Here is a 19,606-nt window from a genome sequence, read left to right on the forward strand (position 1 = left end):
AAAAATTATAAATGTTTTACGAGATTTTACAGAGAATGAATATTTTAAAACTGGAATGAGTGCTCCAAGCTCCAATGAACATTAAACACCCTAAAACACATACACTCAAAAATAACATGAGAATGCCTGTACTGTGTGGTGCATAAGATCTATACTTTATGTGGCCTGCACATCCAGCTGCACCTGATGGGGGCCGTGAGCTGAATGTGGGGAAAAAAGGGCTCTTTCACTTCCTCTGCTACAAGACTGCACAAACACACTCTTTGACCCTTCGCACAGGCGGCCGACTCATTCTCATTCCTATCCATCTCTACGCATGAATCTGCTGAAACGAATAAGGGCTTTACTGTGAGTAAATCTGAGTGTGTCGTGTGTTGTGCAGAGAAGAAACACACAGACACACACAGACAAAGAAACAAACTCCCAATGAGTACAAATTATTGTTTAATAAATCAAAATGAAACTTTGCTTCTCTTTGAGTTACACTTTATTGCAAATACTCCTATACATAAAATTGTATCTCAATGACAAGAAGCACCTGATAGGTTAGATAGAATATATATATATATATATATTTTTTTTTTTTCATGTATCAAGTGATAAGAAAACAAAGAGTGAACAAGATTAGAGACTGATTGAAAAGTGGGTGGTGAAAAGCAAAAGCAAAACTGCATACATGACATACTCCATGGCTCTGTCCCAAACTCTTTTTATAGTACAGATTCTTACAGATAACATTGTTGTTACACCTTCAAATAAAACACTATATTCCGGTAAAAATATGGGACAAATATTCTTCGGGAGAACTGGGAGAGAGAAGGAGGAAGGTATTATTTAATAGATTTTTGGCTTTAATGTCCAACTCTTAATATAATGAACCCAAATTGAAAATCATTTATCCCCCACTTCATCTTTCCAGAAATGTAAACTGCAGTGTCATGGGACGCACGCTGGGGTCAACATTTCTATTTTCCTCAAAGGGGGAAGTCAGGAAGGAGGTGGAGCTTCCTGTTAGCTCTTGAGGAAGAGCAGGGTGAAAGGGGGCTAAGGACTGCCAGCAGTGGACATGCAGAGGAGACACACTCTGCCTTTGACAACTCTTCCAAGACTTGGATTCATAAAAAGGAATGCTCCACTGCTTTTCATGAAGATGTTAGGACTCTCTCAAATGTTAACGGTACTATTACAAGGCAAAAATTCTCAAAATATTGGCTGAGAGAAAAACAGTAAAGCTCTGATTTGTTGTAAATGCTGCATTCAAAAATCAACATCCCTTGCTGTCCCCTTGACAGAAGGGACGGTGGCTTTGGTTTTTCGGTTTCAGTATATCACTACATCACTGTGCAGACAACATGTGTAAATCGTATCCTTTACCATTTCTAACCCGGAAAAAATGAAAAACTGCAGAGTATTGCTTTAAAATACGGAGATGTAATGTGAGCAAAGGCACGTTGGCACCTATAGCTGTACAAAACCTGCACCACATTAGAGAAACTCAATGCAATATAGCAATTCATGGGGTTTACTTATGTGTCACAGGCTGCAGACCTTGGACAGAGGAAAGGGTGTGTGTAACAAGTGTGTCTTGTTCGGCTATCATTGCTGGCCCTAAAAGACTTTTCAGCTGCTGCACATGCTCATTAACTGTTCATAAACTTCTGAGAGCGGCGAACAAAAGTAACTCCATGAGCTGGGACTGTTGGCATGAGCAGTAAAGAAAGAAGAGATGAGGTAAGAGCAAGAGAAAGAGAAGTGAAATTTAAATTAAAGGGAGGGAAGAGAATGCAGTGTAAGAAAGAATATTTTGGATGTTTTGCTGGTTTAACTTCTTCTTGTCTTGTAGTGCGAGACTGAAGGCAATTATTTTCACATTGTAGTGAACTGACTGTGTGCTTGTCTCAGCTTTGCAGCAATCTGTAGATTCAGAAGAGGAAAAACTGGCATGAATACAAAAGCAGAGGCTCACCAGGTAATAAGGCAACAAAAAGAACAGGCTGTTACAGACTCCAATGTACGTTGATAGATGGTCGATAAAAATGCTTTACCGTCTCATAAAACTTGACTTGCTCTTCCAAGTACAACTGCATGACCCTGTTGTAGTCGTAGATACGGTTGCTATGGAAGTGGTTCATCTCAGCTGTGGGAGACGAAAGGGGAAACCAGATATCAGATTTAATACGTAGATACGTAAGATAAACGCAACCGCTTAAATGTTTCCTGAGTGAGTGTGCTACCTTGTAATGCGTACGACATGGTGCTGACTCGTTTAGCCATGGTGACTTTGTCCTGAGGGGTAATTTTACTGGTGGCCACCAGCTTGTCGGCCTCCTTCACCTTGTCTATGGCTGCCTGCACGAATTTGAAAAATAGGCAGACGACGCAAGGTCTTCAGTGACATTGTATGAAGACAAAATACCATTTAACTTACCTGCATCCAGATAAGGTGGTGGACAGTTTTACAGTCATGTGAAAAAATTTACTAAAAAGAGGAATAAAAAAAAAAAAAAAATCATCTTTTGCAAATTGATCTTAATGCCGTAATAAAAAAAAATGAGGAAAAATCCAATCTTTAAGGACACCAATTTTTTTGTGAATGAATAATGTCAGTAAATAAATAAATGTTTTCTTTAATACAGGGGGCATAAGTAAGTACATCCCTATGTTAAATTCCCATAGAGGCAGGCAGATTTTTATTTTTAAAGGCCAGTTATTTCATGGATCCAGGATACTATGCATCCTCATAAAGTTCCCTTGGCCTTTGGAATTAAAATAGCCTCACATCATCACATACCCTTCACCATACCTAGAGAATGGCATGGGGTACTTTCCATAAAATCATCTCTCAATGCAAATCAAACCAGCTATTAGGCTAACTGAAATAAAACCATGGTCTAGGTATCTCTAGGTATGGTGAACAGTATGTGATGATGTGGGGCTATTTTAATTCCAAAGGCCAAGGGAACTTTATGAGGATGCATAGTATTCTGGATCCATGAAATAACTGGCCTTTTAAAAATAAAAATCTGCCTGCCTCTATGGGAATTTAACATTAAGGGGTGTACTTACTTATGCCCCCTGTATTTTAAGGAAGAACATTTATTTATTTACGATACATTATTCATTCACAAACAAAATTGGTGTCCTTAAAGGTTGGATTTTTCCTCATTTTTTTAATTAAGGCATTAAGATCAATTTCCAAAAGATGATTTTTTTATTCCTCTTTTTAGTCAACTTTAGCATGGTGTCCTAATTTTTTCACATGACTATACATGTTCACTATATTTTGACTCCTCTGGACTCTGGCTTACTGAGTTCTAAACAACTACTAGGTACTTTCTAAACTAGTGATTCACTAAATTGAGTTGCACTATTAGGCTTTAGGAATGTCTTAGATAGTACAGACTTTAATAACGTGTGTTATTAATCGGCTGCTAGGAAACATCTGTAACGCTGTCTAATCAAAAGCAATCAACTATGTAAATAGAAAGTAACTGTAGCATCATTAGCTGTAACATATCTTCCAAATCTATAATATATTAAACTGTCATTGCTTCGTAAAAGTAGGTATGGTTTTTATTGAATTTACTGCATACGTAGAGAATTATATGTCTTTCAGAGTTAGTATCCAAGCAGGTTCTCTACCTAGTAAAAACTACTAAGGCTGAGCTTGAATTTAGGAGCAGCTGGTGCAACCGGCTCCGGCTGCAGAAACAGTTGCCCCCTGAAGAAAATTTGCTTTCTTATAAAGCTTTGTGTAACTATTTCCCAGTGTACCTTATGGACTCCGATGGTGTCCGGGAAGCATCCAAGAAGACCCTTATATTCATTGTTGGTCTCCATGACGAAGTGGAGGTCCTTCTTGGGCTGCAAAGGGAGCACAGACAGAGACAAAAACATATCAATGTAACCTGAAATCAAAAACAGGAAATTACACAGATCTGAAAGTGATAAGAACACAGGGAAACATTACGTCACAGGAGTAACTTCTCAAAGTTACATTTTAACACATATGCCTAATGGCCTAAAAAAGGGAGTTTTGCAGATTCTGACCACGGATTCAGCTGAGCATCCAGCAGAACTAGACACTAAACAAAGAGTTGCTGTAGTACTACTAAAAACAAGTACAGTAATAAAAGAGGCAATAATATTTAGCTGATAGATCCACGTATCCTGCAGTACATCTGGTAAAATGCTTGAATTTATCAATGGAACGCTGTATGCAGCCTTAATGCAATAGATACACTGCATTGTTTTAGACTTTTGGCTCTTAAGATGAATCCATGTCCAAAATATAGCTATAGCTAAACTAAAACCAACAATTCCACAGTACCACTGACAAAAAGTGTCTGGAGCAGCATAAGCTTACCAGATGAATCGTCCCTCTGGAAGCTGCTGGGACATCAAAAAAGGCCCAAATTTCATTTTATTACAGACCACACCAATCAGACTACATAGTACGGTCAGAAAAGCCACAAATACTGGTAGTGGGTTAAGACAAACTTTATGTAATAATAGATATAGGTTTGCCTGTGGCCTCTTCCTTTACAGATACAGATTTCACGAACAGGACGCTGGGTTAAAGGGGTCAATAAAAACGCCACAACCAGGATGTAAACTGACTGCGAGCAGGAAATGTTCACAGACATTGTGAGATACTGAGATATTATTGAGAGAGTGAACCCTGAACACTGCGGTTGATAAACAGGTCTAAAATAAACTCAAAGACATTTGAGGAAACAGAGGCCTTTAAGTTCTGCTCCACTGCTTTGTTCGTGAACAAAAAACAAGTGTAGTATATTTAACAGCCCTGCCAGGACCGTTGGTGAACAGTTAAAGTAAAGATTGTTTGGGTGAGAATATGAACACATGAAGGAAACACTAAAGATTTCTTAACAACAGTACCAACCTGTTCTGCCACCATCTGAGCTATCTCCTCATATGTCTTGCCTGCTGCCGTCATGGCATCAGTCAGAGTTGACTCACCTACAGCAGAGAAGGGGTTGAAACATGTCGTCACCGTGTTTCTTAACCGTATCTGTGTGCCAATTTGTTTTTAAAAACAGACTTCCACATAATGAATGGCTGCATAGTAAATTGCATCTACTTCGGCTATTATGATGATTACATGTGTTGAGGTTTTGAAGGTGTCCCTCAAATTAACATTTGACCTCATATTTGTATTCATTGTTGTACCTTGGTATCCACTGCTGTTGAAGACAGCAGAGAGGTTTTGGAAGGCTTTGCCGATTCTCTGGTACTCTTTAGGCAAAGCTGTGGAGGGGAAGAAATGAAACTTGAAGACACACACACACACACACACACACACTGTGTGAATGAATTTTGTCTTGAGTTGACAAAATACTCAGCACAAAGAACCATTCTTTAATATAAACAGTAATTACAGCACAGTAAAGGTGTGGCCTGTGTGTGGTAAAACATGTATTTAGTGCCGTGTGTACGTACGGCCTGTACATCTCTTCCAGTGCTCGTTGCCCACTGTGAGGATTTCCTTTACTCCGTCATCCATGGCTTTAGTGAACCTGTTAAACTGCTCACATTTCTGCTCTCTGTGGACAAGAGACACATTTTACATACAATAAACCGTAAGCAGGCTAACATACAGTCAGCCACACGCTTGATGTTGGTGCTTTTTGAGCCAGGTTCTATTTGTAGCAATTTAGAGTAAAGTTTGAGGAAACTCACACTTCCACAAGATCCAGGTCCGCAGCTTCAGGCTCTATCGTGGTGAAGACCATCACTCCCACTGTCTCGTCCTTTTCTGCTTTTCTTTTCCCAGTCTTCCAGTCCTGTACCAATGAACCATTTTAATTAAGCAATAATAATAATAATAACAACAACAACAACAACAACAACAACAACAACAACAACAACAACAACAACAACAAAAGACTTGTCTATCCTTCAGCAATAAAGGGAGAGTGGAGAAGAAGTGGAGGAGGAATAGCACACCTTCTCATCCTTATAGGTGAGGAAAATCTGGAATACTTCACTGCTGGAAACAACAGGGTGCCTGCACATCCTGGTCATCCAGCCCTGCAACCGCTCCATACGCATCTTAATAAACTCTTCCTCAAATCGTCCTGGAGTAGAAGGGAGGATGCACAGAAAAGATTTTATATAATCATGTTTTTGTCAGCAGTGTTCATCTTTTTTTTGTATGTCTTGTTCACAGAGTCAGGCACTTGCCTGTCACCTGCTTGTCTGGTAAAGAGGGGATGGGGATGGCTGACCCAAATTTGTCTAGCAGCCTCTCATACAGCCAATCAAAGTGCTTGTATCTGTGATTGACTGGTCGGTTTGTGGTCTGCGAACCAATAACATGGAATTATAGGCACTGCAAGTCATATAAACTTGAGGAAAACATTTATCACTATTTTAACCATATTATATCATATTTATTTTACTGAATATGACAAAAAAAAAATGTTTTAGATGGTACTGAATATTTACGTTGGGTGTGATTTGGTACTCGATGTAGCTCTTGAGGCCGTACATCTTTGAGCCTTTCTTGGGATCAGCCACCACACAGTCCAGCTGAGTTTCTGGGTAAGACCACACCGGACCAACTTCTCCAATCTGAAAACACAAGGTTTAGAAACCTGTTGTTCTGCATTTTATGGCATATAAACATAGATTCACACTGGCAATAAGAGGAAACCATGCAATAATACTAGTGAATATACCATTAGTATAACATCTGTTACTGCAATAATCAACCTTGTTTTTTTGTGTTTCTTTTGTTATGATACAGCATATTGTGTTTAGTTTAGTTATATAGGTTAAATTGATTTACCACAACCACTGATATAACAAGGAAAGACATCTAATGATAATCTGTGAACAATTTGGGTGGATATTTAGAGATAACCTACATAGATTGGCAGCTTTTCTTTGCCCTTAGCGATCTGCTTGCAAAGGAGGTAGAGCTCTGGGCCAGACTTGGAGAAGCCAGGAAACCTGCTCAAAGAGAAAGAGAAGTTTGAAAATTCACCATGATGTTGTGTATGAAACTCTGGGAGCGACAGAGAGCCATAAACCAATCTCTAAAAGGCCCATTTCATCTTAAGCACATTGTTCAGCACCAACTCCGATCAGCTCAATCTAATTGCAAACCATTTGCATCATTTTTTCCTTTCAGACACAGTGATGTGCTGTATTGTACCCTGTGCTTCATTTTGTTATGACAATCAAGAAATCAAAGCCTTGTGTCTTACTGCCTTATTAGGTCTTACTTGTTGAGGGAGATTTTCATTGAAGACGCATGAGCTCCTCTCTGTATCGCTCCGGCGTCTCCAGATTCTGACTCGGCGTAACCTCCAGTGGACTTCATGTCATCCCACTCATCATCCCACTCATCATCCTCCGCTCCTAAGGGGAAGACACATGCACACACGGTTGTGTTTTAGGCACAGAAAGTACATATTCTATGTTCAACAACCTACTGTATGACATGTAAATGTACAGGAAGCCAACTGAAAATGTAAAGCTGCTGGGGAAGATACAAACCAATCTATTATATCAATTAACCACTAGCAGGGACTGACATTAAAATGATGTTCATTAAACCAATTCTTAATTGCTTCCATTATCGATCACTGTTGTGTTGGATAGAGAGCCAAATACATGTTGCAGCATAAGCCTGAGTGATGTTATCTAAAGTAGACGAACTAGAGTAATATTTGAGTGAAATTAAGGTTTCTTACTCTTATTTTATGAGTGGAAAAATCTGTTTAGTCTTACTCTGTGGTCCTTAACTTTAGATTATAAAGAGACTTTTACAGAGGTAACTGATGTAGTTGAACTTGCTTGAGGGCATGCAGCACTCGCCTATACTGTACAGTAAGCCATCAGAGACATTGCATTTCTGTAATTTAATAGTGTGTACTGTGTAAATATATACACAACAGTTGCAAACATTGCACTTTGCCATTTTTATGATGTTTAGTTAAATATCTTCAAGGATTCAACATGAAAACTGAGAGCATGCACCCAGGTGTAAAATAAGCTTGGTACAGCTAAAGACACATAAATAGCCAACAATTTGAACCTGGTTCTAAATGGGAACCAATTCTCACTTTCTGTCCCTAAATGAGACTAAAAATATGAATACAGAACTCGCACAGCATGATTTTCTCAACAGCCATGCACTCTCAAAATGAGTCGTGAAAACACATAAATACTGTATATAGAGTGTGATTAAGACACTGTGGTGCTAGGCAAATCTTGAGGCTGGAACGTGGCCTCAAGCTATTAGAGAAAACATTCCCACACAAATACACAACAGGCAAGTTAGGAAGTGCACTGCTGCATTACACCTGCCCCACAAAGCTAAGATGCAATCACTACATATTTGGTCAAAATTCAGTTAAGACCAGAATCTGATTTTCTGACATTTGTTTTACCATATACTTTATAATGACATAGAAACATTTCAGAGAAACAAACATGACATGCTAATGAGAAAGCCACAGCTAGCCTGAGCTAAAGCTAAATGTAACTACTCTTTTCTACCAGTTTCCTGTAACTGAAGAATCAATGATGATCCAACATCAATTCAGTATGTTATCCAAGATAAAATGAGGGCAAAGCTAAATCCAACCATGATGGATAAACCAAAGAGTTCATTTACCACTGCTAAACTAAAAGTCCTGCTAAAAGATTACTAGCCTAGCTAGAGTTGTACCCGTCATCTGTTACAAAGTTTGGCTAACCAGCCTGAAAACTTTAAACCTCCTTTTGTCAACTTCATTCTGTTTTTAGTTTCTACTCTGTGTCTTCTGTAGGGCAGACATGCTGTGAAACTCATCAACTGCAGAAATACATTGCAAGTATCAGATGTACAATATAATCCAGTCACAATCCTCAGGTCAGTTACAACTGACACTTTCCCACATCACAATAAAGTTAATATAGTGTTAATATCAAGATACAAACGGAATGCCTCACACACATGCTTTTTAGTCTGTAAATCATTCCTAAAACTATTTGCTGGTCTTGATGATCATGAGCATTTATTGCCAGCCCACACACACAAAAATAAGGAAAAAGCTTCCACCAGGCAATGCACGGGATACCTGTGTTATCGATAAGGTAAGGATACGGGTAGATGTCTTTGGCAAAAGAAAAAGAAAGAAAAAGTCTGTTAATTATTCTCCTTGCCATTTATTCAACCAGTTCTCTTTCTACAATAACAACTGGAGAATTAAAAAAATGATAAGTCAAGTCACTTTTTCATGACTTGATTGATGCTGCAGTGTCTCTGTGAAGGGACTGGCCAGAGATGGCGAGTGAGCAGAACCATATCTAGGAGTTAAAATCAATGCAAATCTGTAAAGGCCAGGACAAAATAGAATTTGCAAATAATAAACACTAGATCAAACTACCTCGTTCCAGATTAGAGAGTTTGCTCACGGTATTTCACTTAGTATCAGGAAACAGCACTCTGTTCTGAGTAAAAAGAGTATTCTTTCCTATATTGTTCTATGATGCGAAACCCATCTGGTACTCCAAAGAAGTTGATTTTCAGTATTGTTTGCCATGACTACTTGGCCTAGCTTTCATTCTGTGAAACATGGGTTTTGTAATCTTCCTGGTGAACATAAAATATAATTTTATACATATAAAGTAAAAATAAGGGGGAAAATCAAAACATTAAGCACATTTCAAAAATCCCTAAATCATCTTCTGTCTTAAGACCAAGACATGTTTTATAGTTGCAGATAATCTTACTCTTCTGAAACATTTAGGAAGTCGTCCTTTTCTACCCAAACAGAGAACTTTTACCACATGCCTGAAGAAGTGGATTGTAGGGAAAAAAAAGAAAAGAAAACATTTATGTGGGATGTAACAACCTCTATCATAATAATACAAAACATGCATCCCAACAGAAAGCTGATTCTGACAACAGTCTGACTAGGCTGTTATAAATGTACAACACGATTCACCAGCCACATAACCTAACTGGGATGCAGTGTAGTGTTACACCAAGCTTGCTTATTACTACAAACTTTGATTATTTGATGAATTAAGCTCACACCTCCAGAGGGATCCGCAGGAAGTCTTGGCTTTCCAGAACCTCATCCAATGCAGCCATATATTTTATCCTGTCCCCACAATTACAGTTTAAAAAGAAAACCATCTGCAAACAGTAAGTTTAACTAAAGATTCCCATGCGTGGAATCATGATGTAGAGGTTTTAATCTCTGTTTTTAGCCCCAACCATTTCTGGATCATTATGTTTGTTCCTTCAGAAATCTTGGATTCAAATAAACTTAAATGATCCTGTTAAACATTAGACAGGAAACAAAAATAATCACTTGAAAAGAAAGCAGAAGCACTTCAGAATGACATATGCAGCATAGTCTTTGTTTCCTAACTTTGATTATCATAAGGTTTTTAATAGCAGTACTACTGAGTAGTGTAAGTACAACTAGGGCTGTAGCGATACACTAATCTCACGATACGATACACGATATTCAGCTCACGATACTATATACATCACGGTATTCAGCCAACGATACGATTCGATATAATTCGATACACTTACATAATTTTCTGAAAGATTTAAAGGGGACAGAGTGATTTTGGTGACATCTTGTGAGTGTTCCATTTACTTGGATTTAATTAATTGAACTGAAAACATCAATTACACAATATATGTCTCTGACTGGACAGAGAGTCTACAGCAGGGATCATCAACTACAATTTTTCTAAGCACTCTGGCGGCCGGACTTTCAAATAAAATTAATTTATACCTAAAACGCCTATTCTTGTTCAAAATTTTCACTTTCTTACTGAATTAATGCTATATATATATATATTTTTTTTTTTTACATGTATTAGTGGGAGCAAACTCCTAAAAAACATGGAAACTCCATAATGATAACTGGCTCTTTAACTAGAAAAAGATCTCAGACTAGGAGGCAGTTCACTGAGGAGTGATGGTTAAAGTCTGTGATTATGGAAACATTATTGTAGTATGCAGCATCCTGATTGGTGGAAAATGCTTGCAATGAAACGATGTTGTTGCAAAATAATACAACCAGCATTATCATCATCACTCGAACATAACGATCGCGTCATTCACGTGCATATTAGCTCCAGATTGTCCGCTCTAGCGGAGAGTTTGGTTTGTTCAGCCAGCAGTGAGGTTTACAAGAATTTGTCAAAATTTCCAGATTCCCGGCAACCTAAGATAAACAGTTAGACTACAAACCGACAGCTTTTGTTTTAGCTTGTTTGTAAAAATTCGCTATTTGCAGAGTAGAGCTGTGTTTGCGTAAAACAGCGCGGTGGACTGAGCAGATTGAAATTTCGCTTTCTACATGTTTATGCCGGTCTACACAGGTGAGTGCGTTGATAAGTATTGACTTTTTACTCACGAAGGTTTAATTGTAGCCTATTTACAGAAAAGAGACTAGCGTGAGTTCATCTGCCCCAGCGGCCGTATCGTTCCCAGTCAGGTGCTGCGTGTTTTAACCTTTAACGCACACACATCTCGGCTTAGCTGTGTATGTGTTTTAACGCACACACATCTCGGCTCAGCTGTGTGTGTGTTTTAACGCACACACATCTCGGCTCAGCTGTGTGTGTGGAGCTCGGGCATCGCTGTACAGAATCCCGGCATGTGAATAGAGATGTAAATACAGGGGGCTGGGTTTTTGCTCTAAATGCTTGAAATGATAAATAACAGAACATATTTTTTCATCTTTACATTTTGTGAATTCATGATTATTCTGCGGGCCAGACTAAAAGCTTTGGCGACGGGCCGCCAGTTGACGTCGGCTGCTCTACAGCGACACTAGCGGCTGGCTGACCAAATCGCTCTTCCTGCAACGTGAACGGGGGTAAACACGGGGGATTTGAATGGGACTTATGTATCGATACTCGCGGCTTAAAAATCGATACTTTCTTGGGGAAAAAAATATCGATTTATATCGCAGAATCGATCAAATTGCTCAGCCTTAAGTACAACCACAAGAATTAATTATAATATAATCAAATTTATAAATTGCATAAGATCATAGGCATTAATTTTACTGTAACATCTTGTGTTTCAAACATCAGGCCAACCACAGTTGCTAAGTTAAGCTGATCTTACCTGGGCCCTGGTAAGCCTGAGGGTGACCCTGTGATACGGAGCCCCAGGGGTCAGCAGGACTCTTCCCAGTCTGGGTGCCCTCTGGATTGGACGCCCAGTTATTGTTCGAGCCCCCCGAGGGGTCTGCGTTCCACACCGACCAGGGATCATTACCGTTACTAGCCTGGAAGAGACAGAGAGAGAAAAAATGTGAGGGACGAAAGAATGACAGATCAAGTATAGAGAGGAAGGGAAGAGAGAGAGAGAGAACACAGAGTCCAGTCTAGTTTGGAGTCTGTTTAATGAAAAGCTGACAGTAGTCTTTAAACAATGCTTTTTCAAACACAGGATGCAGACCTGGCCCCTAACAGGGAATATATGTTAAGATATTTAACTTGACAGTGTAGTTTGTAAACACATGCAGTAGCTACAAATATCACATTAATATAAAATGCAGACACTTGCTTACAATGATGAATGTGCTTTTTAAGGATCTTACAAGCTGAAAATGCAACTGCATGCCATGCTTGCAAGGCAGACATACTGTAAACCACTATGACAACTTGTGGGCATAGCCATGCAATAGAGGGAATGTGTGCCTCTTGTACGTTGCAGTTAGCTTAATGCTAACCAGGTACCTGAACACAGAACTAGTGCAGGGTCTCTTAAAACACCACGTAATGCACACAGACTTAGTTTCACAAACAATTCCCGCAATGACAAATAATCACAGCAGTGCAACGCAGAACAACACTCCAACAGCATTTCCCAGATTTAGCACCCCCTTTTAACTGTACATGAATAGATAACATTTTAAACAACAGTCAGTCCAAATGGCATTAAATACATTTTGAAGGTTATTTATGAGATTCTGATAATCATTGAGTAAATGCTTGTGTTCTGGTCTGATGATTTGTCTGTGTGATTAGTCAATTCTATGTGAGATACAAGGATCACTGACTCTGATCTTTAAGCTTTTAAAGTTTTGCTGTAGTGCTGATTCATACAATTGAGATAAGGGTGTGGGAGTTGATTGGTGACGTGCGAGTGTGCACTGTAGTGCAAGGTGTACGGAGAGGGTGAGATCATGCTTTCTGCAGGCAGTGGGAGTACTGTAGGAGGGGGAATTTGCCAAAGCAGACCAATCAGAGAGGAGGGGGCTTGGGGCAGAGAATGGGTTTCATGCCACTGGCCTCATCCACCACCCCTACGTGGCGGTTACCTCATCAGGGGACGAAAGGTAGGGGGAAACTGGGGTGTCGGGGGTGTCCGGCTGGGGACTTAAGCCCCCAGCATCCACCTTAAGGGGAAAAGAAGGTGACATCATCACAAAGCGGCAGCAGTGAAGGTTTACATTCAGCACGGCATGGGTTAAAGTGATGCTGGACATGGATGCGTTTGTGTGTGTGTGTGTGTGTGTGTGTGTGTGTGTGTGTGTGTGTGTGTGTGTGTGTGTGTGTGTGTGTGTGTGAGAGAGTGTGGGTGAAAGGAAAAAGAGCATTAGGGATAACGGCTGACACATTTCCGGCCTTGACTCAACCCATTTCTGTGCCTAAATTTCTACTGATCCAGCAGTACGCTCATACTTGAGTGAGCTCCTGCCCTGAAACAGATTACACTGAGCTTATTTCCTCTTGGTTCTATTTTACTAGGGCAAAAACATGTGTCTGTTATAAATGACTTGACCACAATGAATATCCTTCACAGCAGCTGCTCTCACTTCTGCATCTCTGGGGATCACACGGGCTGCACGGACGTCAGTAAAACTCTGTCATCGCTCACTTCTGCTTCTTCTTCAACATCACCGCATCACACATACTATTGAGTGGACAAATGGGAACACGGCAGGTGCTCTGTGCATGGCAATATTGTAGGTATTTACGCTTGCGTCTTCTCCAGCACTGGTCTGGGCTGGTGCATTTAGAGAAGTTAAGTATGTACATGAATCTACAACTCTGACTAAAGGTTCGTGAATAGCCAAAAAAGGCAGGCATTTGATATGACACTAGTATGAATTTAATATACCCAAAACCATCATTAGGTGAGTGCATTACCTGGTTTTGTGCAGGTGCTGCTGCAGGAGCGTAGGAATCAAAGATGGAGAGGTCTGGAATTGCAACATTTCCTACACTTATAGCAGGTGCTGCGGTTCCTGCTCCTGGGAACGATGGTACCGGCTTACTGAACTACAAATGAAAACATAAAAGACAGAGGGAGAGACAGAAAACAGTCCCGTTAGGAGAGCAAATCCAAATATTCCAGGGTGAGTTAATGACTTTTAAAGGTACATTCTTCTGTGGTAATGTGATCATGTCTGCTTGGCATTCCCTGGCTTTGCAAACTGGGTTTTAAAACGTTCTCAGTTTATCCAAAGTGTGATAGCACTGGCTGGGTATACTTACAGTATATTTACACATTTAAAATCTGCTCTACCACTTGTCAATACGAAGATACCACACTTAATTATTCTGGCTTATTTCTGTTTTTGCAGATCTTATTCCTACCAGTAGAGTGCACTGAAATAGAAAGTAGTTGCTTGAGAAACAGGCTGTGTCCTGATGTTTTTCATTAGATGTTACATAAGCTACAAGTGCAATTGTCATCAGTGGGTTTATATGATTTGAAGAAAAAAAAGAAGAAGAAAGTAAAACAGTCTGGAGGCAGCTGGGGAGGTAACTTAAGGTCAGACAAACACATCCACATGAGCTTGCTTGTTTGCTAAGTAAAACGGACGGATAATATCAATCTCTCGTACACACAGAAACCACATTGTTAGATGTTGCAGTGAGGGTTGTTTAGTTTACTTTTAATCAAACTCTCTCTGTGTCTCTTTCTGGATGTCTTTAGAGTGAATCATATCCCTATGATGAGGTCAGAGTTACTGGACACACACAAAAAAACTGAATCAGCAAAACCCTGAAGGAGCCATATCCTGTTGTGATTTTAGAGACAGCTCCACATTCAACAGTCAAAGAAGAAACCTATCCTTGACTATAATGGCACATATCTAACTGATAGAGCCATTAAACGGTTGAAATGTTAAATGTTTGGTTGTACTCTGGTATAGACAGTACATAGTGTGCATCTTGACCTCAAAGTGTGATAGCAGATGGCTTTCCGGCTTGATTTTCTGTTGTGAAATCACCATCATACACTGAGCGACTGTCTATCTTACCTCGATGTAGTCTTCTGGCACCAGTCCAACCTCCCCTCTGGAGTTCTGTGCTTCAATCCAGCCTCCTCCAATACTCTGAAAGAGAGTGAGACCAAAAAACAACATCAGTCAGGCCTGCAGAGATTAGGTGTCTGCATCACATGCAAACAAAAGACCAGCGTGCTGGGAGAAAAAAAAACACATTAAAAGGAACCTGATTACTCTAAAACCCACATTTACATGCAGCTGGTCAGTAATCAGATTTCTCCTCTCATTTCTAAAGGATGTGTGAATGCTGCTGCAGCCTTGACATTTTTGAAGAATTTGGGTGATAGCGAGAGGACAGTAAAAACGAGAGAGCTAACCCTGTATTGATGCCGTGGAATTAATCATCCACTGACACCAACTCAGTTTCAGTTAAGGTCACACTATGGATCTCATTTACACATTGCTACGAGTAAACGATGCCCCCTTTGATCCCTGCTGCCACAGCAATAGTTACTTACACTGTATGAAGTATTTGAAAGGCACATGCACTTGTGCAAAAAATAAATAAATAAATAAATAAATAAAATAAAGTGGAGAAATCAAGTTTCTCCAGAAAAACGTAGCTGGGTTACTGTAACTGTGTTTCTCTTGATTCACTACTGCAATTACAGAAACCAGGTTTCCCATGTATATGTTATTTAGCTAGTTGACAATAACCAGTTTTCCCAAGTATCTGTAAACACACTGAAAGCTCCAGGACAAATTCCTCCACAGACAGGCGATTTAGAGAAGAAGAAAAAAAAGCCTGTTTTCCTTATAGTTCCTGATTGGCTTAAACCAAAAAACAATGTAGATCAGCACACGGTGAGTGACCTTTGAACTGTTGGCGACTGGGGAAACTGGCTGTGACATCATGTTTACTCCCTTCTTTCCTTCCTTTGTACGCGTTTTTAACACTCCTTGTTTATATACAACCTGAGATCATGTGAGTTGGGCCTTTATAGGGCCGTTGGTTTGGAATACGAGTGTTCGGAAAAGTCACATGAACATTAATATGTTGAGGCTACAACACACAAAGCTATTATAGCCAACTAATACCTAACTTTTAGGCAGAAAATACGACCACTTAAATAATGATTTACTGAAAAACTAAATGTGTTCCTCTTCCAGTGTCAGTGGTGACAAACAATTAGGTCCAGATTCATTCTTCATAATCAGATGAGATAATACAAACTACATCAAACCCAATACAAATTGTACATGATGTACACAGAACAGGAACCACCAACAAACCCACACATTAAAACTTAATGTAAACAAGCTGAATAAATAATAAAGAAGACAACTGCCATTGCAGCAGTAGGCAGTGGGATCCTGCACCCAGTGTCTACTGGGCATAGGGGAGATAGAAGGAAGATACAGACGTGCTGGTATAGATTTACCTGATTGGTGATAATAAGTGTCTCGCCTTCTTTCACCGTCAACTCGTTGTTTCCAGCCTCAGCAATGAAGTCATATAAAGCTTGTGCCTGAACACAATCAAGAAAAAACACACAAGACGTGCATATTTGATGAACACTGTTATGTCTAACAATATTTTGTTTTTACGTCGGTGTGCGTGTACGCACATATACCAACACACCCAATATTACCCTCAGGATTATAATTCTTGTGGAGTTAGTTAAATTAGGGGATGTGAAACAGGCCAAACTAGTTCTTCTGGGCATGTTATGCTGACTCAAGGCACCAGTATCAACCAAAAACAAGACCAGAACCATTACATTACCTGCTTCAGTTACCCCCCCCCCACACACACACACACACACACACACACACACACACACACACACACACACACACACACACACACACACACACACACACACACACACACACACACACGCGCGATAACGGTGTGAAAATTATGCTAAATATGACTCGCTTTTCACAGTTCACGTCATTGCTGATTTTAAGGCCCACCCACTCATTTATTTTCATCAATTTTACTATCCAAATTCACTTGGATTGTCAGTTCTTATCTATACTAAAAAAGTATGCATGCCATATGTTATCAAAACAGTATTAACTTCACAGACTATCTAACTAACTTGTTCATTAACCAATGACATGGAATTCAAGGCTATTTGCTCTTGGCTGAACAGAGATCTATTTTAGTGTTAGCCTGCCACCTCCCAGGATGATGTTTTTAAAGAGGGACTACAAAAGTGAAAGAGTCATGAATGTTTCTGACCTCAGCCTCAGGTATTATTTTAATGTAACTAATGTTTTACTTTACTTGGATGTTTGACACTAGAAAGCTTTCACATGCAGCTGTAGAAGGGGGAAGTTTCTCTTTAACATGTGTGCCACCAGTAAAGTTTAGTTTCCAACTAGTTGGAAACCAATAATGGTCCAATACGCCACTTTAACAAAAGTGATGTGGAAACCTAACTCCTTTCAGTGTAGTAGGAGTCATCTTGTGTGGAGCAGTAACATTTTTTAAATTAAGAATATTTGCATATTTATAGATTCTGGACAGTAGACTTAATTTCTTTTTTATTTCTTTAATTTATATCTATTGTTTGGAGGGATTATTACCTATATAATGGGTGGTTATCTGGAACCACAAACACAAAACTGTAATCACAATAAACCTCAGACCCAACCATCTATTATAGTAACACTCATAAGCTGCTAATACTATTAATACTCACAGTAACTCAATAATTAATACTAATACTACAACTAACTGTATTAATGATGATTATATACAGTAGTCTAGGGTGAAGATTAGTGAACAAAACACACACACACACACACACACACACACACACACACACACACACACACACACACACACACACACACACACACACACACACACACACACAAAAAAAAACACACACACACACACACACACACACACACACACACACACACACACACACACACACACACACACACACACTAAAGACTCCATTTCCCAGAATTCCACGGAGGTAGACATGACCCGCACTGGGAAGGTAGTAAAATGTCACAAGACACTTTCTTAATGAGACATATTTTCCATGTATAGCAAAAACATTCTTGTCACATCTACTGAATACAAACGTGTCGTAAGCGTCCATTACACGCTTTTTAACCAGAGTATTAAGTTTTGACTTTTAATATGTAGCTTATCGAGTGAAGTGTTCACTATAAACCTAATGCGAGAAACTACAACTCTGTGTTTGTACAAGTCCACAGCCCGCATTATTGGTAAAAAATAAAATAAAATACAACTGGAAGAGACAATACACCCGGGTTGACGTTAAAACAGCCTAGAAAAGTTGTCCGACTAACCTTTAGCGCCATTGTCGAAGCATTGATCAATCATTACAAAAACGGGCCCTGCGGTTTTCAGGATTTCGAATCCTCAGCTGGACATTTTCCCCGCTGCTTTTCAACTAAAAGCGAAGACAAAACGGTAATTCCTCCCGGTGAAGAGCCGCCGCACCATAGACTTTTAACACATTACGAATAACAGTTTGTTACTTTAAAACTCAAAACCTGGAAAAAGAAAACGGTAGGAATCGATTACTTCAATGTGGCTTCAAGTTTGAACCGCTCAGAGAGCTGCTGCTGACAGTAGGGAGGGAGTGACCCGCTACGGAGAGAAACCGGAAAGGTAGTCTCGGTCCGACATATGGCCCAAGAAGACATGACTATATAAAAAAAAATTTTTTAAACCGGCTCACAAACGTAAATAAACGTAACATAAACATAAATATTATACATTGAAAATGGTCAATGTTAAAATCAGAAAAAGAAAAACGAATAGGCCTAGTAATAATAATAATAATAATAATAATAATAATAATAATAATAATAATAATAATATAACCACTATACATGTAAATAATAATATCATCAGCAAATTGGAAATCTGCCTAATAAAACAAGTCATCTAAATGTTTCCTTTTTAAAATATATTCTAAGTCCAATTCGTGTTTCATTGGTTAATATAGGCTATTCTATTTTCCAAAATAGGCTACATAAACAATGCTCAGAGGTTCCGACAACATTAGGCTTAGTTGGTTTTATTCTGAGTCCAAGCAATGGCCAAAGTGGTGTATTATTGCAGTCTCAAGAAGGCTACTGTTAGTGTGTTTACTGTTGTTGACAGCTCACAGCTGGCTCAACGGCTGAAAGGGAGTGACCTAAACGTTTTTCTTATGCTGAAGTCGGCCTCTGCTGGGCTCAATGTGCTATTACATTATATCTCTGTGGTCAGAATTGGCCATCAAGTTAAAACACAAAAACAAAACAACAATAGCAGTAATAATATTGTTGTCTGGTTATTTTGTCCAGCTCACATCTTTATA

At 39.3% G+C, this 19,606-nt stretch overlaps 1 protein-coding gene across 6 annotated transcripts; it reads right to left on the reverse strand.

Moving 5' to 3' along the window:
• Window positions 1-469: 469 nt before the first annotated feature.
• On the reverse strand, window positions 470-18,897 carry snx9b (sorting nexin 9b). Of its 6 annotated transcripts, none has more exons than XM_039781700.1 (20): window positions 18,585-18,897; window positions 16,685-16,771; window positions 15,276-15,350; window positions 14,155-14,286; window positions 13,323-13,400; window positions 12,122-12,284; window positions 9,096-9,131; window positions 7,254-7,389; window positions 6,894-6,978; window positions 6,472-6,597; window positions 6,208-6,325; window positions 5,971-6,101; window positions 5,704-5,807; window positions 5,464-5,567; window positions 5,194-5,271; window positions 4,907-4,983; window positions 3,775-3,864; window positions 2,235-2,349; window positions 2,046-2,137; window positions 470-1,914 (listed from the first exon to the last, which is right to left on the reverse strand). In XM_039781700.1, the coding sequence occupies exons 1-20, from the start codon at window positions 18,594-18,596 to the stop codon at window positions 1,867-1,869; spliced, it is 1,887 nt and encodes a 628-aa protein (XP_039637634.1). In that variant the 5' UTR covers window positions 18,597-18,897; the 3' UTR covers window positions 470-1,866. The 6 variants fall into 6 exon arrangements, with proteins under 6 accessions (XP_039637634.1, XP_039637633.1, XP_039637637.1 ...); XM_039781699.1 differs by having other exon boundaries at window positions 6,894-6,981; XM_039781703.1 differs by lacking the exon at window positions 13,323-13,400 and having other exon boundaries at window positions 6,894-6,981.
• Window positions 18,898-19,606: the final 709 nt, after the last annotated feature.

The sequence above is a fragment of the Perca fluviatilis genome, chromosome 18 (genome assembly GCF_010015445.1).
Source record: "Perca fluviatilis chromosome 18, GENO_Pfluv_1.0, whole genome shotgun sequence".
Lineage (NCBI taxonomy): Eukaryota > Metazoa > Chordata > Actinopteri > Perciformes > Percidae > Perca > Perca fluviatilis.

What these genes read in the sequence shown, in the direction of transcription:
- snx9b (XM_039781699.1), bottom strand. An exon ending in TTACCTTATCGATAACACAG is followed by an intron (nt 7,390 to 9,095) that starts GTATCCCGTGCA and finishes TCTTCCCCTTAG; the next exon opens with GAGCGGAGGATGATGAGTGG. An exon ending in CTCAGATGGTGGCAGAACAG is followed by an intron (nt 3,865 to 4,906) that starts GTTGGTACTGTT and finishes CTCCCTTTGCAG; the next exon opens with CCCAAGAAGGACCTCCACTT.